This window comes from Delphinus delphis, chromosome 7 (genome assembly GCF_949987515.2).
Source record: "Delphinus delphis chromosome 7, mDelDel1.2, whole genome shotgun sequence".
Taxonomy (NCBI): domain Eukaryota; kingdom Metazoa; phylum Chordata; class Mammalia; order Artiodactyla; family Delphinidae; genus Delphinus; species Delphinus delphis.
Window position 1 is genome coordinate 54,700,168 of NC_082689.1, and position 27,054 is coordinate 54,727,221.

The 27,054-nt window shown below is 40.3% G+C and overlaps 1 protein-coding gene across 3 annotated transcripts in view; it reads right to left on the reverse strand.

Moving 5' to 3' along the window:
* Positions 1-10,299: 10,299 nt before the first annotated feature.
* Positions 10,300-27,054, reverse strand: part of OSBPL6 (oxysterol binding protein like 6) — a 212,496-nt gene continuing 195,741 nt past the window's right edge. For all 3 annotated transcript variants that reach the window (XM_060016526.1, XM_060016524.1, XM_060016523.1), the window contains 9 exons: positions 26,596-26,849; positions 25,701-25,838; positions 25,294-25,357; positions 23,693-23,771; positions 21,828-21,972; positions 19,710-19,854; positions 17,547-17,673; positions 15,819-15,941; positions 10,300-14,451 (listed from right to left, as the gene is read on the reverse strand). In XM_060016526.1, the coding sequence (XP_059872509.1) occupies positions 14,343-14,451; positions 15,819-15,941; positions 17,547-17,673; positions 19,710-19,854; positions 21,828-21,972; positions 23,693-23,771; positions 25,294-25,357; positions 25,701-25,838; positions 26,596-26,849 (1,184 nt within the window). In that variant the 3' untranslated portion in view covers positions 10,300-14,342. The remainder of the gene's footprint in view (positions 14,452-15,818; positions 15,942-17,546; positions 17,674-19,709; positions 19,855-21,827; positions 21,973-23,692; positions 23,772-25,293; positions 25,358-25,700; positions 25,839-26,595; positions 26,850-27,054) is intronic.

A 27,054-nucleotide genomic window follows, 5' to 3' on the forward strand; every position in this document is an offset into this window, starting at 1 on the left:
ACTTCCCAAGCTAAACGTGTAGGATATACTGCTTCTAGTTAGCATACCTCCACCTTCCCCATGTCAACAGTTTCCAATCCAAGCATATCTGAAAAAAATTTTTCAATATAGAACTTTCCCACCCTCCTATCTGCCTTTGGGTTTCTGCCAAAGGCAAGTGATGGTGGCTCCCCTGCTATATAGCAACCTCTGAATAAATAGCCTTTGTGCTCATGTGGATGGTCTTCATCCATTTCCACAGTGTGGTCACTGATGTCATGGTGGATGAAATTACCAATGGTGGATGGTAAATGTTGATAACGTTTTATGCAAGTTACTTTTTTTTTTTTTTTTTTTTTTTTTTTTAGCGGTACGTGGGCCTCTCACTGTTGTGGCCTCTCCTGTTGCGGAGCACAGGCTCCGGACGCGCAGGCTCAGTGGCCATGGCTCACGGGCCCAGCCACTCCGCCGCATGTGGGATCCTCCCGGACCGGGGCACGAACCCGTGTCCCCTGCATCGGCAGGCAGACTCTCAACCACTGCGCCATCAGGGAAGCCCACAATTTACATATTCTTCATTAACTTTACTGAGAAACAGAAATTCAGTACTTAACTTTTAGTCCTGGTTACTGCTATACAAATCCTTTTCTATCAACCTTTGAATTCTATGAATGATTTTTCACCTAATAGTAAAATTTTCTTCCTGGTATTGAATGGTACCTACTAATTTCTCTAAACATTGATAAGTGGTCACAGCAGAACCTGAAGAATCTGTCTCATTATGTACCATGGCAAGAAAATTCCTATTTCATGCTTTGACGACTCATCAAGGAAAGACAACCACTTGGAATAAAGAGCCCTCACAGATAAATGCATTAATACAATGGCTATGAGCAGTAATATACAGGTGGCGAAGGTAGTGTGGACGACAAAAAGTACAGATTTACATTCTCTGTTATCATTTAGAAATGCTTTTTGAAGACTCTCGCGTTGTTTGGATTTTTGCCAAGGGAAAACATGTAACAGAAAAATAAAAACCCACTACCTTTAAACATCAGTATTTTTGTTTCACTAACAGGTCCTCAAAACAGAACCCACTTGTACTGGCAGAAGTGTTCAGATTTCTACTCCTGGTGGTAGACAACAGATGCCACTCACTCAGCACTAACCATTCCCAGCTCTGGCCTCAGCACAGAAAACATATTCCGTCAATTCCGATTTGTGTAAGAATGTCGTTAGCCGGGTGTACAGGCATGTACTTGCTCCCAGGGAGTTTCCGTAACATCTCTATATTCTCACTCTTAAATAAGAGCTTTATTTCAGATTCATACAGGCTTTTTTGTGTTTTTTTGTGACATCTTCCTCCTGCTCCCCAAGGATGAAATTGATGAGAAGGTACCTTTTTTTTTTTTAAATCTCAATTGTCTCATTTAGGCAACAAGTTCACGTGCTAATGAGAATAGAAGGTGAGTTTGTTTAGAGAGGAGGGCTGAGAGAAGGATTTTATGATTGACAAACAACTGGACTTTTCCATTGAAAACAAATATTCTTCTCCTTTCAAGTTAAGTATATTAGAGGATTCTGGTTTTCATACTGCTTTAAACCAGGGTTTAGCTGAGATAGGATTTTGTTGTTCCAAAGTCAGATCATTTTAGGGCCACCTGAAATTGCTGAAGTCATCCAGGTCATTGCACTAACATGAGTCTAAATTTAAATGATACCTTTAGTCACTCATCATTATAATAGTGACCAGATGCAGTACAGTGTGATGGAAAAACCTAAAGAAGAAGCTAGAGGCAGGCCATCTATGTGGTTTTCTATGTTCCCGCTTTCTCTGTCTTTAGAGTTATATGCCTTACTGGATGAGTCTGTGAGGAATGGAAACAACTGGTTTCCCCTCCAGTTGTTACCTGTTGTATTTTCCCATTTAACTGAATTAATCATTTTCATGGAAACCTTTATTAAAAATAGTTTCAAAACAGACTTGCTTGCATGATTTTAATGTAATGAAAAAATTCTAAGTTATTTTCTTCAGATACTTTCATTTTCTTCTGTCTGCAAGCTCCAAGTGGAGCTGTATTCATTTATTCATTCAATAAATATTTCTTGCATATGTACAATATGCCAAGCGCTGTTTTAAGTAAAGATGACAGATTTGTAAGAGAATCATCTTAGATGTCTCAGCTCTAGCAACTGGCTAAATATTCAATCCCATGTTATTTAACGACAGCATTTAAACTTCCCCCACCTTTGCACTGTGCAACTCACCTCCTCCTGCTTTGTGAATACCACTGGGGTAGGCTGAATAACACCCCCGAAGATGTCCTTGTTCTATTCCTCAGAATCTGTCAATGTTACTTTAAATGGCAAAAGGGACTTTGCAGATAATTACATTAAGGATCTTGAGTTGAGGAGATTATCCTGGATTATCTGGGTGGGCCTTAGATGAAATCACAGCATTTTAATAAAAGAAAGGAGGCAAATTTGACTACAGAAGCAGAGATTAGAGAGATGTGGCCACAAGCCAAAGAATGCAGACAGCCACCAGAAGCTGGAAGAGACAAGGAACAGATTCTTCCAAAAGCAACCGGCCCAGTCAACATCTTGATTTTAGCCTTGTAAAGACTCATTTTGGACTTCTGGCCTCGAATACAGTAAAGAATAAATATCTTTGTATTAAGCCATTAAGTCTGTGGCAACTTGTTAAAGCACCAGTAAGAAACTAATACAGGTACAGGCCTAGGTTTTGAGTATAATTGTACTTTATAGAAGTGGAGTCTAGGATGTATCTAAAAGCACTAATGTCATCCATGAGATAGCAGTTTTGCAAATTTCCCCCACTGACTAGAAAAAAGGAAATTTTCTTCTTTATGGTTCCCCAAATCTACTGAGAAGCCAGTACAATGTGAGACGGCACTTTGGGGACAGATAGGCTTTTCCAGAATTTGTCAAATTTGAAGCGCGCATAATATACCTGCATGGATTTGTTGTCAGGATTTGTCCCAGATGCTAACAAATGAAAGATAAAGCATCTAAATCAATAACCTCAGGGCTTCTGTTGAGCTGCACCTCACAGGCCTGCAAGCCCTGTACTTGTCCAGACTCAAGGCAGAAGGGAGAGCTGGAGTCAGCGACAGAGACACCAGTGGTTTAGCGGACGGGGGTTGGGGTGGGGTAGGGGGGCTGCTTACCTGTCTCAAGCGACGTCCCCGAGGGACCCGCCACCGTGTGCGCAAGTAGCAGCCATCTTTGCTCCCAGAGGGTGGGGGGAGCTTGCCTGTTATAGGCGGAATTGACGTCAGCTTGGCTCATCGGTTACCAGGGAAACTAGCAGAGGAGCCCGCCCCTCACCATGCCTTTGATAAGCTCTCCAGGTGTAGAGACTCTGATCTAAAGATTAGAACAATCACTAGCTGGGGCCTGGTGCAAGTGTGTAGGAAGGTCAGTCAGGTGAGTTGGGCGTAGGTGAAGCAGACATTGATGGAGCAGGGGATGGACTGAGAGCAAGAGTACAGCCATCTTGAGAGGCCTGATCATATAGCTTCTCACATAATACTAGCTTTAGGCAATTTCACCAATTCAGCTAGACTGTGGAAAAACATCTTTTGCACTGAACAAAATAAAAAAGTTTGGAATGTTTCACTAAGTATCGTGAACTATGTTTGGCAAAATTGTGAGGAATTTAGAAAACAGCTGACCTCTTGGGGCTGATACCATGAATCTGAACATTACTGATGGAAGAAGCCACGCTGGGAATGCCATCCTCCTGTGTGGCCGCCTAGGTAGGTGCCTGCATATGCAGGTGCCTCTTAGAAGTAAATGTACAAAATCTAAAGGCTGGTGCACACCTACACTGGTGACACAAGTGATGGTATTTAAAAGCATCGCTGAGACCCAGTCTTGGTTTTGTTACCGACAAGGGTCCTTGGACTTATTAGTCAACAGAAATTGATAAGAGGCCAGACAAGGAATTCAGGCAAGGCTTTACTGGGACTCAGTGCTGTAGCATGAAGGAGTGAAAACAAGGAACAGGTGCCCTTGCTCACGCCCTGAAGGGGGTCCACCTGGTTCCTTAATGGGATGAGGAGACAGATAGGTGGGTTGGTCCAGAGGGGCGGCTTAGGTAGTCCGCCTACCTCCTTGGTGGTGCTGTGAGCAGGGATCATTCGCAGTACCCGGCTTTTGTTCCTGGCTCCTCAGAAGTGTCAGTTGGGTTTTGGCCTTTTTGTATCTCTTTGTTCATAATTTGCCCCAACTGTGCATGCAGGCAGTTACTTTTAGTCCCTTATAGTTTCTTTGTATTCGTTGCTGCAGGAGACATTTGTCCAGGTGGAGGCACTCCAGTACAGGGTCCCAGGTCCCAGGTCCAAGCCTATCTCAGTTTGAACATCATTTGCCCAGAATTGTAGCAGGGTTAATGAGGAAGCTTCTTCTGTCATTTTCCTTTACTCTGTACACCAAGGATAAATGCCTTTGGAATACTTTAGAGAATTAACCACAGAGACCTCACAAAATGACTAGTACATTTTGAAGAGAGTATATTAATTACATAAATATAAATGTACTTTATTCTACATGGGGGAAAAAAGACTAGAGGAAGATTTTTTTTTTTTTACGCAGGCCTCTCACTGCTGTGGCCTCTCCCGTTGCGGAGCACAGGCTCCGGACGCGCAGGCTCAGTGGCCATGGCTCACGGGCCCAGCTGCTCCGCGGTATGTGGGATCTTCCCGGACCGGGGCACGAACCCGTGTGCCCTGCATCAGCAGGCGGACTCTCAACCACTGTGCCACCAGGGAAGCCCAAGATTTATTAACAGAGGATTTAAAAGACAATTTTAAGAAAGGCAAGAAGCTTAAAAAATATCAACCAAAAAGTATGGTGATAGCCTATAGAAAATTCTGAGAGATGCAGTGGAGAATTAAGCCTTCAGTGGGGAGAGACTTTGGGAAGAAAGGTTGGATGTAAGGTGGTTTAAATTTTTTTGAAAGAAAAATTCTCATTCTCATATTTGTCTTCCTAAAATTCTATAGATAATGACCGGAGTTTGAAGGGTGGTTTAAAATACTGAGTTGTTAGCACCTGGGAAGTAAACTTTTGGTAAACTTAAAAACCATGGACAATTTCAGGAGTAATTAGGAAATGCTGAGCGTGATCACTGGTTTTTATCCTCAAGTACTTGGCACTTGGATGACCTTGTTTCAGACTTGAGCGCTTCCTGGTAGGAATTTATTTTTGTAATTTTCACTTTTCCCCCCCAAAATTTAGGAAGCCCATCAAACCCATTGTTTAAAGGAAACAACAGCCCTGCTAGCTGAGCCTACACAGAAAGGAAGCAGCTACCTCAGGCATGCAGCTGTTGACACTGCACAGCTACCCAGCAGCGGCCAGAGAGGCCTCCACAGTTCCGAGTCAGGCCAACCAATGGCCGTCAACATTTAACCCTCACTCTCTGATGGCTTTCCCTCTGAGCAGATGAGCTATCACAAACTCAGTTGTATTTACCCCAGTGTGCCATCCAAATTTTGTACCCAGGAAGCTAAAACTCAACCAAGAAATGACTACCTACAAGCCAGCAATAGTGTAATGTAACTGGGGCTATGGGCACTCATAAGAGGTTAATTCTATGACATGACTTTGTAATTGGACTAGGGAACTGACTTATGGTAGCCGTGATTATATAATCACAAACTATGCAAATATAAGTTTCATCTACTGTGTCCCTTTGCTTCTTCTTTTCAATTTGCTTTCCAGTTGCTTTATTACATACAGCAAGGAGCAGGGCATTTCTTTGACATCTTGAGTTCTTATCATTTTCTCAGTCTTTCTCTCCCTCTCTTTCCCTCTCTCCCTCCATCCCTCTGTCCATCTAAGCTAAGAAGTTCTATTGTATATACTTTTCAGAAAAGGACACAAGACAGAAGGATTTCTTTGTGCACTCCTGAAACTCACATCAAAGCTTCTCAGAATAATACTAGGAACACATTTCCAGGAGGGGATATGAGAAGATCATCTCCGTGATTGGACAGTGTCGGGATGAGGCTGTGCACCACCCTATAAATTCACCAGAGTGGACCAGGCTGTTGAATGGCACCAGGGCCTATGTGTTTAACATATTCCAGCAGGATTAAAATAGGTTGACTGTCAATATTTGTTTTAGAAGAAACTGATTTGGGGATTCTAGTGACCCAAACGTTTGGTATATTGCTTTCTTTGACACTGCCTCTGAAATCATTTCTTCCTACACTTCTTTATAAGAAATTAGAGACTTGGAGCTCAAGACTGATAAATCCTCTACTTACAATGCATACAAAGACCAGGATACACTATTCACTTTATTGGAAGTGCTTTCACTTGTGAAAGAAAATATTCCCTATGAAAACTCTCTTTCTGAAGGGAGGGAGAACTTGGATGAGTGAAAGCTAACCCCTAGGGGCTTTCCCCAGAGACCAGCCATGGAAAACCCTGATCTGTGTGATATTGGGTTTCCTGCAGTCCTCATGAACTACACAGCTTTACTCCTATAATCTAGAAACAAATAGAAAACTGAAACCAGCTTTCTGAGTCTTTTAATATAAATATGTTCAAAATTCAGAGAAAAGTCCTGTGTTTTGGTGTTTGATTTGAAAACAGTTTCTACATTGTTATTACATGAAAAAAGGGCTGGAAATGTAGTCAGAATAAGCACTCAATCTTCTTTACACGCTACTTGAAGTCTCGCTAGAGGTAAAAATCTTTACTACTTCTGTGGAAAGGTCATTAGAACATACTATTCATAAAAAACAAGCCTCTTCATATAGTTTATTTAAAATTTACTGTTTTCTGTGCTCTTATAAATGTAACGTTCTAGTATACAACATGCATTGAAGAGTACAACTCTTATTTTGAGGTGGCACAGATCGACAATTTTTTTCAGTGGATAATTACTCTTTCATTAGGAAATTTAACTGCAACCTATTTTTCTGTAGAAAGTTGTCTGAAATTCTATCACTAATATATGATAAAATTTAATTTTTCTATCTCAGAATGACCATATGCAAATGAACACTACATGACTAATGCCTTTATACCTTCAATTATAAGCAGAGTAATTTCACAGTGAAGTTTTTTCCAATGAAAAGTTTAAAATATATTATTTTCAGGGAAGAAGCTGATCTGGATAAAAGAATTTGCGGCTAGACCTCATTATAAAAATATCAGTCAGGTGATCAAAGCATGTTTTGCCACAGAATTTCCCTGTGGCTTCCACCTGCCAGGCCCCATTAGCCAATTTAAAAAATCCTCTTAGGAAGGGGGGTGGGGGAGAGAAGGATTGGGAGTGTGGGATTAGCAGATGCAAACTATTATGTATAGGATGGGTAAACAACAAGGTCCTACTGTATAGCACAGGGAATTATATTCAATATCCTGTAATAAACCATAATGGAAAAGAATATGAAAAAATATATAACTGAGTCACTTTGTTGTACAGCAGAAGTTAAATACAACATTGTAAATCAACTATACTTCAATAAAGTTAAAAATATAAATAGGGCATTCCTTGGTGGTCCAATGGTTAGGGCTCTGAGCTTCCACTGTAGGGGGCATGGGTTCGATCCCTGGTCAGGGAACTAAAATCCCACATGCCATGCAGCGCCTCCGAAGAAAATTAAAAACAAAACAAAACTCCTCTTGGAGACACAGACCAGGTGTAAATGGGAGTGGGAGGTGGGGCAGGGGAGGTTGACCCTCAGCTTTGAAGAGTAAATTCTGGTTGCGTGGGCTGGTTAGATGCCTCCAGAACACACTTGTAGGGCTCTGAAGTAACACAATCTCATCTTGTAGGTTTCAGAGTTCGGCCCTCCCCACTCTTCACCTTCATATGACAGCCCTGGCAGAAGGACAGAAGTCACAAAAGTGAGGAGAAGCCACACATGGCAGAGTGAGTGACAAGTTACTGAGCTCTAGGCAGTTTCCGGTTCTTGAATTAGACTTTCTTGGCGACTACTTGAATATCACTATGAGAAAAACAATAAACAGGGGCGAGGGAGTGGGAGGTTAGGCCTGCGCACCCTCATTGGAGGGTCCCCGTCAGCCGCAAGATTCCCTGGGGGCTGAGGGTGCTTGTTAAAACGCGGATTCTTGGTCCACACCCTAGATGTATGGACTCAGAGTCTTTCGAGGGAAGGTCAGGAATCTGCGCGTAAACCAACGACCAAGATAATAACTTGGCCCCCTGGGATCGCTCCAGACACCCGCCCCCGAGGAGCATGATCCCCGCCCCACTTAGAGAACCTACTTTTGTTTCCTAGATCCCATTTCTCTTTTATTCATTCTGCCTTTTCTCTTCATTCGCATTTAATGTCAATCATGCTGTATTTGACAGTCTCTGGGAAGGTTTGACTTTTGAGCAACAGGCTTTGGGGGGCAGGATATAAAGAATAAGCTTTCAACTTGCACAGTAGCCTATGGCAGGAAGTTCACTGGATTCCAGGCACTTCATTTCCATTTCTTTTTCAAAATCAGGTTTAGCAACTTTATTTCCAGATGGGGAGTGAGAAGATTTTAAGAGATGGAAAAGCAGCCTTCCTGAGTACTGGAAGTTTCAAATGTTTGTGACCTAAAAGTGGGGCTGGGGAGGCCAACAATACGTAACTCAGCGTAGGCTACTTCCCTTCTCTTCCTCATCAACATGACGTTATTTCAAGAGCCGTCATTCTGGATTCCCACGGTTTTGTCAGGTATTCTTTCATTACAAACAAGAGAAAACCACTTCCCCGGGCTTCCTCAGCACTGCCGGCAAGTTCAGTGTTACCATTATTTTGGACCCCTAAAAGATGGAAATGAATTAATTAACTTACATGGCTATTTTGATGTGAAAAATAGTTCATTGTTTTCTAAGTATTTCAAATCTAAAGTTTTTACTGGGTTACCAAACCTAGGACTTAATGAGCATCTCTTGCAATATATTATTATTTGATGGTGGATACTGGGGTAGGGGCATGGGAGGGGTTTAGAGGCATACTTCTCCCATATGCATACAGCCTCCTAGAAAAATTCCATATGCAATTAATACAAGAAAATAGACAGATTTTGAAAAGTGATGAAAGCTGATCAATGATTGCCTCGGGGTGAAGCATGGGGAGGGGGAGGAGAGAGGGATTAGAAAGGGGCAGAGGAAACGATTGGTGATGATGGATATGTCCACTATTGTAATTGTGGTGCTGGTGTCAAGAGTATATGCATATGTCAAAATGTATCACATTGTACAGTTCAGATATGTAAAGTTTATTGTATGTCAGTGACACCTCAATAAAACTTTTAAAATAAGCTTGAAATGACTGAAAAAAAAAGTTTCTAGCAGCCACATTATTTCCTAAAGAAATAACTGAATGAAGATAATTAAAGGGGGTGGGGAGTTGCTACCTAGGATAAAAGAAGTGATAGTTTTAGCATTATTCTGTCTTTAAATGCTTTTTTTTTTTTTTTTTTTTGTGGTATGCGGGCCTCTCACTGTTGTGGCCTCTCCCATTGTGGCACACAGGCTCCAGACGTGCAGGCTCAGCGGCCATGGCTCACGGGCCCAGCCGCTCCACGGCATGTGGGATCCTCCCGGACGGGGGCACGAACCCGTGTCCCCCGCATCGGCAGGCGGACTCTCAACCACTGCGCCACCAGGGAAGCCCTATTCTGTCTTTAACAGTGTTAAGTTGTGCTTACCCCATTAATTAAAAGTAAGAGAAACAGGTAGAACTCAAATAGGATTATACTTTGCTTTATGAAAACTTGATAGTCCTCTTTCCAAAATTGTCCTAATTTATATTTAGAAGGAAGAAATGATAAAAAACAATTTTTTTGCAGAAAATAGAAGCATTCCTTTTTTATGTTTTTTCCTACCAATCTGGAGATACCGAGGAAACTAATAATACATAATTATGGGGTAATTTTTAATCCATGAACATTTAATAGTGTTCCACGGAGCTAAATGCAGTGGTTCTAATATTGATATACTACCCTGCAACTGTGCATAAATGTTGCATATTTTATAAACACTCAGTGACATAGTGCAAAAGAACAGACACATGTATCCCTGCCCCTCACCATTTCAGGATCAGAGGGAAAGAGAAAATGAATCAAGATAGTTGTTTTGGAAAACAGAAGTATGCATATGACTGACAGGCATGTAAGCTGGAAATTATGGGGTATTTTAAGTAACCCATGAGAAATAATGACTTAATTTTTTAAAAAGCCAATTAAAAACCAGCAAAATCTGAGGGTAAATTTGCACCCTGGGTAGCAGCATACTGCCACCTGTAAGCTGCCTTAATCGTGGGGCTCATTTGCTTAAGATGTTGGGAATGCTGACTCAGCACAGCAATTTCTGAAAAATTCATTCTTCTTTAGATACATTTTGGAAAAATTAAAGCTAGTCCTTTCTTAAACAATTTGCCATTTTCTCTAATAGCGAAGGCTTCAGCAAAGGTTTAACACAGTCACAATTCAGTCTTAAAATTATGTATTAAAGTCAGGTTTAACAGCATGATTCATGTGATATATATTTTAGATGTATCAATTTCACAAAAGAAATTCAATTAAAACTTAGAGAATCTAATCCTAGTATGATAAGCACTATTTCTAAATGACTGGGAAGCTTTTTGGAAAAAAAAAGAAAAAAAAATCCACACATTTTAATCCTAGCTCCAATGACATTTTTTCCATCTCTCCTCCAAAAGAATATTTCTAGAGCACAAAATAGATTCATAATTGTTTAATTAGATACATTTCATATAACCTGAACATAATGGTTCCCATAGAAATAAATATTTTGTACACAAACTTTATTTACTTTGCCACAGTCATAATATACCAACTCAGTCAAGTGCAAACATTTATTACAACCCCTGGTGTGTGAGGAGCTCTGCTCCCACACTTCATTATCTGGATGACAGAGAACAAGATTAGACAAAATGGATAATCCACAAGGTACTAACAAAATGTACATTCGATTATGATTATAAACCCTTCTCCAGCCAAGGGTGTAATCAGAACTAAGCAAAACAGTCGGCTCAGTTTCCTCTTTAACTCCGCCCTCCAGTGCTCCTTGGGGGCAGGACCCAACGTAATGATTGATTAGTGGAATCGCTAAAAGTCCTGGGGCCAGAATGAGGAAGAGCAGCAAAAGGTTTAGAAAATCCACAACGTGGCATCCCTTGTATGAAAAACTCCTTGGTTTCTCTTACCAAAATACATTTGGTAGTTTTTATGTCACATATAATTGATGTGCAATATTAAAAGGTATCTCAAATGAGGTTTATTTTTACGACTGCCTGGAATTTCAAGTAACCCATGAAAAATAATGACTTAATTAAACAACCCAATAAAATAACAGTAAAATCTGAGAGTAAATTTGCACCCTGGGTAGCAAAATAATTAGTTTCAGGTCGGCCTCTATGCATGCTGGTGTGTGCCATCAATCTGTTCTGCCTAGCCACATCCATAGGACCATCATCACTTACTGCTTTCCTTAATGACCAGCTCAAAAACATGAAGGAGCTTACAGTAAATCACAGGGGAGGTATAAAGATATATTAAGACCACTTCTATCCTAGATTGCTTTAGGGGAAAAAAAAGTGCCCCTGAAATAAAAAGGTTTATATAAAACTCTAAGAAATAAGTCATGTTTTATCAAGAATGACCTAATATCTGTTCTATCCTTTTGCTGTTTAAACTAGTCTCAAAAGCCCCCAAATTATGCAGATGAAAATTCCGAACAGAGTAAGTGTCACAATTCTGTAATCATCAAATAAATAAAAAGTGAGAAAGAAATAGGGGATGGGGCCATTACATTGGTATGAATGTTTGATGGGGAGACTTGTGAATCAGGTATTATAGGAGCGTTACCTAAAACTTAATTGCTCACTTGAACTCGAATTCTAATGGGGATATCAGAACCTCAAAATAAATTATAAATCTGGGACATTATAAAGAATGTGGTGATTTTAATTAATTTGACATTCTTCTCATTCTCATCTTGAAATCCTAGTCAGAGTTTCAGGTTAGCTCTGACCAACATTCACCTACCTGATTTGTCTGTTTAACTTATTAGGTAGTAAAGGTCCATTCTACTAGTTATTCTCTTTCTTAATTAAAACTCACTGTGAGGTACAGTAGTTGCTTCCCTCCTGGGTCCTCTTCCAGCTGCCTGATTGATACTATCGTTGGTCACCTGGTGCCTCACCTTCCTACTTGTGGTATCTTCCTATTTGTAGTACCTTTGTTTGCAGAATTCTTTCCTTACCTTTAGGCTAAAATATGGAGACTCTTCAGGGAAGTGCTAGTAAATACAGACAAGAAGCACTGTAAATAGTATCTAAAGTTTTACCAATCATGGGAGAACATACCTCTCTGAGGAAGTCAAAAAAATTCTAATTAAATTCTAATTAAAATTAAAGGCATATATCTCAGGATGCAGATAAAAGAACGTCAAGATGAATGAGCAGAAAAAGAATTGATAATAAGGGAAATTTTACTACTATGGGAGAAGGCACCCAAGACTTAAAATAGGAATTAAAGACATTGAGACACCGAGGGAGGGTGTTGCTTACGTGCTCAGAGCTAGTGATGGATTAGGGAGTTTGCTTGACAATGAAATTTCATTCTAAACCAGTGCATGCTGTACATATAACGTATGGACTAAGATAAAAGGAGGAATGAGTTTCAGGATAACTAAAACTTGCTCCACCTAGTGGAGACTTCAGAGTTTTCCCTTATGCTCTCAGCAGTCTTGGTTTGATAGTGGAATAGCCATTACTAGGAATGCTTTGAGTGGGAGAAACAACACTAAAATCAACACCTCATAACAAAATGTAAGATGTTAGTAACCTTGTTATCAGAGATTAAAATAACACGTAAAATCTGATGGTAAGAGTCTAAGAATAAAAACGTAACAGAATAAAATATACATGATTTTATAATTCTCTAGGAAAATCTCTAAAGAGATTTTTAAAAAAATATATAGGCATTTAAATAGTTATCTATGTGCAGAAACTCAGGAATACTAATGCAAGTTACTACAAAAGCCTCTATATATTAGTGGAGGAAAAAACAAATCCTGAAGTACTCAAAACACATTTCTGTCCCTCACCTCCCCCCATTTTTGTTGGGATGGATAAATTCCTTAGCTTAAGTTTTATATCTCTGCCAATAGCAAGGTAAATGTTTAATATGTGGTCATGTATCATACAGAAACACTTGATGAGAATATGAAATATGAATTTGCATACAACTCATTTAAACATTGCAAATAAGCTTCTAGTGGTCTCACGTCTGTTCCCAGTGGAGTTCCAACAGTGCCGATGGGTTGGGCACAGGACACATGTGGGTTACACTGTGTTTCACTCAAAATTAGTTATGTTTACAGTACTCCTAAGCCCACAGACAAATTCCATATGCTTTTTGTTATTTCCTTCCAAAGTTTTAACACTGATGCCGAGTGTTCAAATCAAATACGGACATTGCCAAATAATAGGGCACACTGGGAGGTTAGGTGGAAGAGGGATGGTTTATTAACTGTACGCAGGACAGGAAACTGACGAGCAACTGAATACAGAGATCTACTTAGCACACCTTTTCCTTCTTGCCCTTCAGACATATGATACAGTAACCAATATATCAAAGTAAAGCACATGTTGTTTACTTTTTTCAATCCATTTGAGTTAGTCTCATAATTCTTCTGATCCCAGAAAGTGAATCATGCCATGATTCAAAACATCTGTCCTTCACATAAACCTAGGAGCACACATTTAAAAAATGACTTATTGTACATCTTTGCATTTCTTAAGGCATGAACAATGGCGTACAGATGGAACGGGTTCTGAGAAGCATCACGATGTCAAAAAAGCATCGTCTTTTTTGACAAGGCCAGCACAAGTACACCACATCAAACAGACACACTCGACATCTGAGCTGACTGTTGTGGCCCAGGAGCTCCTGCAATGAGGGGATGGCGCTTCCAGAAAAGGACCGAATGCGTGGTTCATATGTCATGTTGCTTTAAACTCTCTGGATCAGCTTTAAGCACCAGTTACAGTTTGTTTTTCTTTATAGACTCTTCAGACCTCAGATTTTATATTCTGCTCCTTTTATGCTTTTCGAGGAGGGTGTGGATGTTTTTTAAGGAATATGGTTGCAGCAAAACAGAAAGGATCTGAAAGTGGTTAGGGGCCTTGTCTAATGCACTTCTGAAAGTCTATTATAAAGATGAATAGAAAAGCAAATGGTCAGTTTTCAGTCGACCCAGAAACCACGCGGAGCTCTAAGAAACATAATTGTGCATAGTTATTCATTCATTCAGAGCGTGTTATGTTGGCTAGCTCTATATTCCCAGTTTACCAAAGAACAGGGCTGTCTACTTTGCTAAACCCAGGGTCCTTTCGCAGCTCCCAGTAGGTGTCGTTAGAAACCCAGGCTTCTCTTTGATTGGCATCAATCACTTTTCTGTGAAAGTATAAAAATCAACATTAGACACAAATCTCATTCAGGTGACCTGATAATTGGACCCTCTCCTGTAGATAAGACGTGTACATATAAGCAGTACTTGGTAAGCCAGTGAGCATCCTATCTGCTGATTGATGATCTGACTATTTTGACTAGAAATAAACCCACTTTTGTTGTGAAATGTTTGAAATGGAAGTGGGTAGGGTCATGAGGAGAGGGGCTAAGAGTGGGAATAAATCACCTCAAGGCAGGACTAGAAAGTGAAGTGGCCCAAACAGGGACTTCCCTGGTGGTCCAGTGATTAAGACTCCATGTTTCCAATGCAGAGGGTGCAGGTTCAATCTCTGGTTGGGGAAACAAAGATCCTACATGCTGTGCAGCATGGCCAAAAAAAAAAAAAAAAAGTGAAGTGGCCCAGACAAAGCATGTACAAACCTTGTAACTAGAACTTCAGACCCCAGACCCACAAGAATTTTCTCTGCTTCACTTGTGGGGAAAGTATGCAACCTCATTAGCTGTAAGAGCCTCCACAGGGTCCACGCGAGGGCACTTTCAACATCTAAAGGGCAAGACTGCATTTCTGCTCCAGCGCAGCCAGGAGATGGCAACTAGAAAGGGTATGAGGTTATTCTGAGCTGATCTGTTCTGGCTCTGAAGGGCAACAGATGGATCTGGAAACTACAGCTTAGTCTGTGTGATGTATCCTGCAAATAATCCTGTAATAATCACCCACGATCACACCACAGAAGGATCAAATCTGAACGGATATAAGCTCCATGTGATAGAAATAAAATTAAATACTAAGGAAGCCAGGATGACCTTGTGGGCAGTGGGGTCCCACCTTATCTCTGGGTGAGGGAGTGGGAACAAGTTTCTACCATTCAAAAGGGGGTAGTTGGAGGACAAAGAACCTCTGGGCAAGACCCTCACTCTCTATTGTTGTCCATGAAAGGAAAAGAGATGTCGAGGAAAATTTATTTTTATGGTTACAAACTTTTTTTTTTTTTCTGCAGTACGCGGGCCTCTCACTGTGTGGCCTCTCCCGTGGCTAAGCACAGGCTCCGGACGCACAGGCTCACGGGCCTAGCTGCTCCGCGGCATGTGGGATCTTCCTGGACCAGGGCACAAACCCATGTCCCCTGCATCTGCAGGCGGACTCTCAACCACTGCGTCACCAGGGAAGCCCTACAAACTTTTCACAAGACCAAAATCTGATTCAGTATTTTCACTGGCAAAACCAGTGATGAAAATCAGTTTAATTTTCCACCTTGAAGTTTCCTGGACATAAAACTATCCCTCATTTTCTTTTTACCTAGGGTTTTTCATTGCTTGTGGCAACCATTTGCAAAACATGAAAACTGACTTACTTAAAAAATTTTGGTATATGTTCAAGGTTGTTTTCTTCCATGTATCGTCTTCGAGATCTCTGGAGTTCCTCTACTCTTTGCTTCTCTGCTGCTGCAGCTTCTAAATTTCCTTCTTCCAAAAATCTAAGGAGAAAGCAGTTTATCTTTTAACACGTTACCTTCTTCTCTGAGAACAAAATAATCTCATTTGCATAAACTTAAATTCTGGTTGCTGTGAACATAACACAGTGAACAGTAATGCTCTGATTATGTCCCTTTGCCCCTTCCCCAGGCCACACTCTCTCTGTCTGCCACCAGCTAACATACTTTCTGTGTATGTGAACTGAATTCAGCAATAAAATGGGAGGAGTGAAAAGTAAGTGGTTGGCTTTGAAGACTTTTCTGTGCTGTCTAGGGTTCCACAACTTGAGATTTTCAGGTTGACTAGAGAGTCTGGGGTTAGGACATCGTGAAGTCCCCGGCTGTGCTCCTTTTCCATGTTATCACAAAGCACTTGTTAAAGGCCACAACATGGAGGACAATACCTGAGTGTTCTTCAGCTACTTTTAGAACAGATTGAGAGGGAAGGAGTTTTCCTGTTTTATTGGAGAGAGCAAAACTGATGAAAAAGGATAAGGTAACAGTTGGGGGAAATTACAAAAGGCCACAGAAAGGAAATGAACAGTAAATGAAATTCAGAAAGGGAATACCAAAATAGAATTGAGAAGAAAAAAGCAGACCCAATGGTGATTTGCAAATATTTAAATTCTAAAATGAGAGCAAAGAACAGGTATACAGTATGATACACACTGTACAGGAAGCTTACTGATAAGTTTGAATGTCAAATAGTGAGACTGCATGTTCTAGAGAAAGAGGGGGGAATATGAGGGAACTAAATAGTAGAACATTCAATACTGGGAACATTTTGGTGGAAGACAGATAAAGCCACAAAGACACTGGGAACAGAAAATGATCTTGGATACAATTTGTATGACATGTAGAATTCTTGTAAGAAGTAAAACTAATTCTGTAGGAATGGACATGAGTACAGAACAATGTAAGAATAATTTAAAAAAAAAGAATCAGAAGGTATTAAAGGTACTGTATTTTGAGTATATCTCACACCCCAGGGGATCAAAAACATGTTGGGAAAACTCCACACTTTGACTCAAAGTATTTCTAGGTACCCCTGTATCTTATCCTCTTATTCTTCACTGAAATGGTTAAAGGGGATCAACTGTATGGTGATGGAGAGAAACAAAATTTTTGGTATACACAGGTATACAGGAGTAGAAATAATGTTGCATACGTGAAAATTATATAATGTTACTATATATGTAATGTTACAATTATATAATGTAACACCAATGTTACTTCAATAAAAAATTTTTAAAAAAAGATAGTCCATGTTATAGACTAATAGAACTATAGAAATACAAACACTGAGGTGAGGAGTGATTGTGTGAAGAGTTCAATAATTTGCAGACCTTTGGTAAATTGGTGGGGGGGGCACTTTTTGTTAAAAAACGTCTGTGTTACCTTCTGCGGGGAACTTTTGTTGAGCTAATCTTCTATTATGATCATCCTCTGAATGCTCTTTACCTAGGTAGAAGACTCAGCTATTACTGAGTGAATAAGGGAATGAATGATTCAATGAATAAATAAATGATGGTGGCGAAAGTCTTGATGACTTCTGTAAGCACCATGCCATGACCTAGTGTTCATTTTAAATACCACTGCGCTGCTCACCTCTGATCCGGCCGGAATCGGGCATCTGTTGGTGGAAGGAGATCTTTTAGTACAGGATCTAACTCATTAAGCTCAATAGCGAACCTTGTGAAGCCATAGTAGAGCTCATAGTTGGTAGGCATGGAACCTGGAATGAGGCCAAGGAACCACTGTGAGAGGCAAAGAGGCTTACAGAACATGCAGAAGCTGACTTAACTCGGGTGCTTAATTAATACTTACATTAACATCAAATTTATAGTCATAAACATTAGATTGCAATTTTTTAAAGGATTAATGATTATTTGCACACTTAATTTAAGACACTGGGTAGGTAATCAGTATCTTCACCCTCCTCTCAAATAACTTGAAGATCACCACTTTCTAATGTAAGTGCTATTCTTATTCCCTGACGAGTTAGATATTACTGTTAATTTTTCAGTCATTGTTTGTTTAGATATACCCACATATACACAGTATGGTTGCTCACTGTTCCTTCTTGTATCTCTGAGCTTTTATGTGGGATGATAAAGGTGCATCTTTTGGAAATTCATTTAGTGAGGATCTGTTCGTGGTAAATATTGTTTTCTTTCTCTATAAATGTTGATATTTAATCATAGTTTTGAAAGAGGTCTCTTAGTTCTTGAAATATCAAGTGCTCTTATTTTCAGAGTGTGGTAAGTCTTACTCTGCCTGGGTTCCTTTTGTGTTTTGCGATTTTTGACTGTGAGCTCTTGTCCCTTGGATCTTCATCTGTGGGAATTCTTAAGGCCTGGGATCAAGTTGTTTTTTTTTTTTTTTTGGCCGTGCTGCGTGCCATGCAGGATCTTAGTTCCCCAACCAGGGATCGAACCTGCTCCCCCTGCACTGAAAGTGTAGAGTCTTAACCACTGGACCTCCAGGGAAGTCCCTACAAATTTTTTAAGTGAACTAAATTGGTTTTATTTTGCTAAATGGGAAACTTTATGTTGATTATCAGAACTGATAGATTCATATATTTAATAAAATCCAGCTTTTAAAATAAAACTTTGTACATACAGTAGTCTTCACTGGTTAATTTTTCTCTCAAATACCCAACTGGGTAACTAAATGCTTGGGTGACTAACTATAAGCATTAAGATTTCACCAAAAAACACTTACAATTTACTTCCATTTAGAAAAGAAAAAGATTCAGATCTAAATTAACGTTTACTGGCACTTTCAAACTAAATTCGACAGCAGGATCTTTGTAGGCTCTGCTCATTAATGTGCTCCAAGCTCCTAGAACAAAGCCTGATGCTCAGTCAGGCTCAATACATAATTGCCAAGTGAATGAACAAACCACTCTACTAGCAGGGAATTTAAATACTCATTGAGGAAACCAACAACTAATTTTAAAGTTAGGGATTAACTGACAAAATTCCAATGAAAATAAATGTCATGTGGAGCCTTGTTCCATTTGTACTTGATAGTCAATTATATGCTAGTGTATTACCAGAACTCTCTTGATGTCTTTTATTAAATGTCAGCATATTGCAGCTCTTTGATGCTCAAGTAAAAAGATCACTTATTCTGGTTAAATTATTGAATTTGTGGATTATGGATGTTTGCAGGCTTTCCTTTGTTTTACTAAAACAGAGAATAAATAACACGAGTAGGGATTTGAGTTTGTATATTTCAATTATTCAAATGGTTTAATAAGTATACCTAGTTTTTGAAATGCAGTTATTACATTTAGAGAGATTTTACATGAAGCCCAATCTCTGACCACACGTCAGATTTGGTCTCAATTCTACAACTACTTACTATCAAATATTGGAATTTATTTAACTTGTGGATTGAGTATAGATGTAAATATTATTGTCTTAAGCATCTATGTTTTTAATCTATTAAAAGAAAACATAAGGGGCTTCCCTGGTGGCACAGTGGTTGAGAGTCTGCCTGACGATGCAGGGGACACGGATTCGTGCCCCGGTCCAGGAAGATCCCACATGCCGCGGAGCGGCTGGGCCCGTGAGCCATGGCCGCTGAGCCTGCACGTCCAGAGCCTGTGCTCTGCAACAGGAGAGGCCACAACAGTGAGAGGCCCGCATACCGCAAAAAAAAGAAAAAGAAAACATAAGCTGTACCGCATGGGATGATCTGACCTTCCCTGCCTTCTGCCACTCATGGCGCCCCCCTGAGGCAGGACACTCATGCCGGTCTCACCTGGTCTCCAGATGCACTTGGCGGAAGGGGCCACACCGCAGTACAGCCCTTCATGCCACTTCCCAAACAGCCGGTGCACCACCTTCCCTTCCTGATCCATCACAACCCCCTGGACTTCATTCACATTAGAATTCCAATAATTCACCTGGAGAAACCAAACTCCAGTTAAAACACTCAATCTCTTTAATAACACCAATCCCTGTAACTTCCACATGGAAAATTTTCTTAACCTTGAAGTTTCTCACGCAAACCATTTCCAGGCATCTATCTCAAAATGTTTTGCATGGAAGGGTGGCTATCTAAGTGTTAGCTGACTTAACTTTTAAGAAAGGGATGACCCCACTCCATGTTAGAGCATGAGACCACAGCCCAGAGAAGGCTCAGTTTCTATCTTAACTGAATATTAATTTACAGGTTAAGCAACTTCTTCCTCCCATTGTCCTGTCTTGAACTACCCTTGGCTCATGGATTTTAATGATTTTCAATTGGCAGCACTGGAGAAATAGTTTGTAAAATCATTTTCATAGTAGCTGTAAATGACTAAATTTAATCAGGAACACCTTGTTCTAGCTCTCTTCCAGCCATGCTCCTCCCCAAGGGGTCAGAAGTCGGCAGGAATTTACCCATCTGGATCCCTTGGCCCCTATTCTAGATCAGGCCCCAAGTACGCAAGACCCTAGAATTCCTTGTCCAAATGGCTCTAAGCGGGACTTCCCTGGTGGCGCAGTGGTTAAGAATCCACCTGCCAATGCAGGGGACATGGGTTTGAGCCCTGGTCCGGGAAGATCCCACATGCCATGGAGCAACTAAGTCTGTGTGCCATAACTACTGAGCCAGCGTTCTAGAGCCCGTGAGCCACAACTACTGAGCCCACGTGCCACAACTATTGAAGCCCACGCGCCTAGAGCCTGTGATCTGCAACAAGAGAAGCCACCGCAATGAGTAGCCCATGCACCGCAACGAAGAGTAGCCCCCTCTTGCCACAACTAGAGGAAGCCCGCATGCAGCAACGAAGACCGAACACAGCCAAAACCAAAAAACCCACAAATGGTTCTAAGCTTATTCCACAGCCTGCACAGGCCTTTCCTTGGATTTATCGTTAGGCCTGAGGGGTGGCCAAGGGTGGCTGTTTGTGGGGGTGTGGACTGGACTGCCTACACACGTGTTTGCGGCCCCTTGCAGCGCAGGGCAGAGCTGGGGGTGGGAAGCAAGTGGGGAAGGCCGTGGGCCAGACTGGTTCTCCTGCGCTGCCAGGTTTCCAGCTCGGTGTTCCCAAGTGTCCAACCTGGACTTGCAGGTTTTGTCAAAAAAGGTACTTTTGTCAGCGTGAAAGGATAGAACATATTTTATTTGACAGCTTGTGGGCTTGATTTACATACTTTAAATATTTACACATACGGTATGGGGACTGCCATCTGTACTCTTGCCCTGAGCTCTGCAAATATTAGGGGCAGGCCTAAATCTAAGTTTCTCCTAGCCTAAAAAACTAAGTGCGCACAGTTACTGTCACGCACAACCCAGTCAGCGCAAATGGTGATCCTGGCTCCTCAGTTCTGAACCACTTAATCAGTCTATTAAGAAAAAAAGGAAAAAAGAAAAATATCTAACATCTTCTCTTGTTAATAAAGGTACTGCTTTTTGTTGAACTTATTTAAGATTATATATAATAATGGCAGAGTTGGATAAGCTTATAGGGACTGGAAGCTATCATCTCTATGCATCTTCAGAAAATGACAAGTGCGATATATTTAGTTCCCTAAAATAAGATCACTTGAATATGTTGTAATCAAGCAGGAATATAAATGGAATATAAACCAGGAGACTTGTTATAGGCAAGAAGTACTCTCTGGAATTTTACTTAATGAACTGGCTGCTTAAAAAGAAAATTCTTTAACAAGAATTTTTTTTTTCTCTTTCAAGATGGTGCCTTTGTTGACCTCTACACCGTCAGACGTCTGCATGCCCGGAGCAACTCCACCAGCTGGTCCTGCTTTTTTATCTAAAATGTCCATAAGGATCAATGATACAGAACGAACTCACTTGCTGCGGCTTAAGGTAATTGTTTTATTTCTTCCCTAGGAAGCATTTTGTGTCCTTTGCTATTGTAAGATTGTTTACCTTGACAAATGTGAGTTTGCAAATGCAAACACTGCTTTTGGTATTTCTAATGGTTACTTCTCCATAGTGCTCTATCCATCTCCTCCCACTCAGGATGTTGTGTATGCACGTGGTGACCTTATTCCACACATAGCAATCTCCATACCTAGTGAAGAATACAGCACTGATTAAAAACAGTGAAGGGAACAAATAAATATTACTGTTTCTACCAATGAGAATACTTTTTAGCCATAGCTTCCTTTCCCCTCATCTTTCTCTTATTTCTTTCTTGGAAGTTTCTATGTGGTCAAGGCCATTTATGACATGATTCATTCATTTAAGGAACATTTCAGTGCTTTCTATGGGCCAGGTGCTAAAGCTACCAAGTTGAATAGGGTCTGTTTCCTGCTCTCCTGGAGCCAATAGTACGGTAGGGATAGATGGACGCTTATAAGAGCACAGAGGAGTGTCCTTAGATCTGCCCGGAACGTGGGGCGAGTGGCAAGGAAGATTTTCTAGAAGAGGCTGCGTCTGGTCTAAGCTTGGAGGGTGGAGAGGAAGGTACTACAGGCTGGGAAAGGCAGAGACAAAGCCACAGAGGCCAGAAGGGCACAATGCATCCGGGGACCTGTGTGTGGCATGCTTCAGGTGAGTGGGTGTGACGGGAGGTAAGGCTGGAAAGGTGGGACAGGGCAGAGCAGACAAAGCCCTCAATGACCCACCAGTGAGTCTGGACTTACTCTATAGGCAATGGGCCATCACAGTAGGGTCCCAGGGAGGAGAGAGTAGGGTGTACATTCAAGAAAGGCTACTCTGAGGACATTGTTTCATGCTGTGAGTTAAGGCCAAATATGTGAATAATTCTTTGGGAAAAGACTGATGAGCATAGATGGCATGAATCTAATACAAATTCTGGAGAGTAAAGTTACCGAGTTTCTGCCAAGGAAGGCGATGACAGTTCCTACTCACCTTTAAATTTGCGCATTACATATATGTTCAAATAAAACACTGTTTCAAAATGAAATGCTTCTGGGTTTCTAAAAAATTTATGAATTGGTATGATGTAGGCACTATGGAAAACTCTCTTCCTCATGAGTTTGTAAATATTGAAAGTTTATTTTGTGGCCGTGGGAATTCCTCCCTCTCCCCACTGTCCTCTATATTGAATCTACCAGCAAATTCTGTCATTCAAATAGACAATAACAAAACAGAACAAAAATCAACCAAATGAAGAAAGAAAGAAAAACAATCAAGCCTTTGGCCTCAATGAAAACTTCAATTAATTTTAAGATGTATAGGCTATATCCTCTAGAAAACAACCATAAAAGGATTCTATCACTTCCTTAATTAACTATACATTAAAAATAGTGCTACGGTAGGGAGGGTGGGAGGGAGGGAGACGCAAGAGGGAAGAGATACGGGAACATATGTGTATGTATAACTGATTCACTTTGTTATAAAGCAGAAACTAACACACCATTGTAAAGCAATTATACCCCAATAAAGATGTTAAAAAAAAAAAATAGTGCCTGGATCTAAGATGAACTCAAAAGTGAAAGTATAGATTATATAAAAAAGAAATGGCTAAAAAGAGCCATTTTAGTTTGCATTTTATTTTCATATAAAATGCAAACTAATGTGGTGACTGGGACAGGTAGGCGCTGACTGATGAATGCAGGATGTGAAGAGATAAAAAGGAAGCTTTGACACATTTGCTAAAGTTCTCATTTGCTTTTGTCGGGGCCCAGTCTCAAAACTTCGGTGAAGTTAACAGAAACATTGGCCATACAGGAAAATGGCCCCTTGGTACCTTCTAGAGTTTCAAATACCCATTTATGATTTAAAAAAGCAGATAAGAGACCAAAAGGAAGATGAGCGCAACCTACTTTGGAAGCATGGCGTTCAGGGTTCCCACAGGCAGGATTTCCATCGACTTCCCCCAGAACTTGTTTTTCCATCTGATATCTAAACGACATAAGGCAGAGGACAAGAATATACACTCCATATCTAATCATTTGCTCTAGAAAAATGAACTTTTGTATTACACTTTATATTTTACAAAGGAAACTTTTGTAATCCCAACTGATTCTATAGTGTTGCTTTAATAAGACAAGTGCCTGAGGATGGCCCAAGGTGAGAAGATTAATTGTGAACCCCCCCCGCAAATATCTATGTATATTTTTCCATAATATATGCTCTATATGTGTTTTCAACAAATAAAACTGGTAAAGTCTTGGAATAACCTGTGTGTGTGTGTGTGTGTGCATATTCACATACACACATACATAGACTCTACTCTGCGTTAATGTCTCCATAAATGTTGTTTCAAGTTTTAACTAAATGGTGGAAATATTACATATATATGTATATATATGTGTATGTGTATATGTGTGTGTGTATGATGTATAGAAAAAGTAACTGCAGATTGTGGTATTGCAGTACGACTGATTTATATACGTATTTAAAGAGTACATGACTTGGGAGAACAGTAAAAAAATAATGCCTCTAAACACAGATAGGTAAGATTTATGAGAAAGTGGGATTAACTTAATGAACATGTTCCTGTGCTGGCTGTTAAGATACTACCCAGGGCCCAGCACTTCATCTCACATGATGGCTTTATGTTTTACCTGTGGTCACTCAGGTGTATCTGGGTATTTGTAATAACTGCCCGGTCTCATTCTGATGAAATAAGGGAGCTTAGTGCTATCTCCACAAAATTTCTGACTCTCTTGTTCTCACGAACAAGAAATGATTTACTTTCTTAATCTGAAATAAAGTACAGTCACAGTGCTGCTCTATCATTTTATATCCTTTTTAGGTTGAGGAAGTACATGTAAGAAGAGTCATACTGCGATCAGTGAAGGACCCTTTGGACCTCCCCTGAATGTGAGGGAACTATTCACACTTAGTGGTAAATTTATATATATATATTTTTCTTTCTAGAGGGGTTTTGAAACTTTTTATTCTAGGCGAGTTTGCAACATTCTAATCGAACAATGGGTATTGATTTAGTAGAGACTTCATTCCAAACCCCCAAGCCTCAGTGAGTTAAAAGACCAGAAATCACTGCAATGTATATATACCTAAATAGACTGTGACCACATACAACGTGTTCTAGAGCCTTCTTTGAGGATTAAGATCTCTTTGCACACCCTCAAGAAGCAAGAAGCCAGCAGATACAACCTCCGTGCTAAAGATGCAGACAATGAGTTGAATGAGGTAAGGAAATAGCCCTGAGTTGGCATAGTCAGCATAGAGCTCTGCTGTCCCATAGGGCTTTGCTTCCTAAATAAATAATCCCATCTCCTAGATGACATGGTTCCATCTTTACATCAAGAAATCTAATTTCTCAAACTGAACTCCACACCAACTACCAATATTCTCTGAGTTCTAAAAGTAGAAATCTAAACTGAGTACTTTGGAAACTAGAAACTTTCTCATAGGCTCATCAATTGGATTTTGAAGTGGTAATTGAAATACAAACCTTGCCAAAACACAAAATTCTTGGATTCACAGTGACAGGCAGAAATGGGTGGATGATGGCTAACCTGGGAATTAAAAACAAAAAATGACATCAGTGTTAAAACTTGCATAAATGATAATTTTTTACAACGTATATTGGCTACCCCCAAATAAAAACTACTCAACTCATCCATCTCTATTAGTGAATTATTCTCAAAATGTATAAGTAAATTACTGAATCTTTAACTTTTACAACTTCATGCTTAAACACATTTAGAAGTTGTAGTTATATAGATAGGCTAAGTGAATTTTCTGTTAATTAGTATTATAACCCATATCAATCAGATGTTTATCAAAAAGCTATTTTCATCATCAAACAGCACTCCTACAGTTTCTATACAGAAACTCACTGAGTCCAGTGGGACTTACCTGTTCTGAGAAAAAACGGAATCCTTTGTCCTCTCTAATGCATTCATAAGTCTCCCCAAGGACAGGGTTGAATGGCTTACTTCCTGCTCTGAAATAGGTGGAGCAATATCCTGAAACTGCAAATGCAGCAATAAGAACCTGTTAAAACATTTAAGAAAGGAAAATAATATAGGAGAGACTACTTCCAGGTCTGCTTGTCTCTTATTCCTCTAGATTTTATACATCCCCATCAGTGGGTGCTCATTTGACGGCATCTGCATTTTCTATTTTTTGCACACACTCTTCATATACTCATAGGGAAAAAAAGATAATTGAAAATGAGGTTAAACTCTCTTCATGGGAACCAGCAGACAACTGAAGCCAAATATTCTTCATTTATCTGTCTGTCCAACTTCCTGAGTATCACAGAGTTCAAAGGTTCTGAAAGCCAGTGTATAGGTTATGCCATTTGCACAATCTTAGCAGGAGGGTTGTGGCTGGTGGTGCTTTTCAGAGGGCAGGTCAAGTTTTCCACAATCACATGGAGTAGAGGCCAGGGCAAAGAACAAACAGGAGGTTACTTTCTCAGACCTAAGTTCCTGAACAAATGGGCTCCCCTGGCATTCAGGAAAAGCTGATAAAGCAAGGCTAGGCATGTCTTAAACCTGTGAGGAGGGCGATACCTTTACATTCTAACTTTAGAACCACCCAGAACCAAGAATAAGTCACAAGGTGTGTATCTTTCAGTAGAGGTATCTGGATCTTTTTGGCCCTGCCTGGTTTATGCAATGGATTCCTCTTACCTATGTGGTGAGAGTATTAGGCAACAACCAAATATGCTATCATAATGAATTCTGCCTTAGCCCAGGTCTAGGGTTGGCAAATCTCCAAAGGGCGCTGCTCTGTTATTTATTACCATGCGCTCATAGGGACTGTCCGTTTCCGAAGCCTTGTCCAGAAGCTCACTATACTCCATTTCCTCGCAGAGATGCTGCAGAGTGTTGAGTGGCTCGTTTAGCTCCACAGGCATGGAGACTTTAGACAGGTCTTTACCAATGTTGTTCCTCAAGATATTCCATAGGTTAATGTTACTGGTGTCGGGACAGGGAGCTGGCAGGCGTGCTCGACGTCCGTTTCGGAAGGCTCCTCCTGTAAGCTCCCCGTTCAAGACTGGAAGAGGGAGAAAGAGGAGAATCACAGTGCAAGAGATCTTGCTTTTCTTATTTCCCAGAACCTGGGAGGGTAGGAACCCTTTCAAATAATTCTGATTGTGATACATTTCTTAAGGCTTCATTATACTCTCTCAAGAGGGAAGAGAATTATTTCAATACAAGGTTGCTGATAAATGCACAAAACATCAATGTACAGTTTTTTA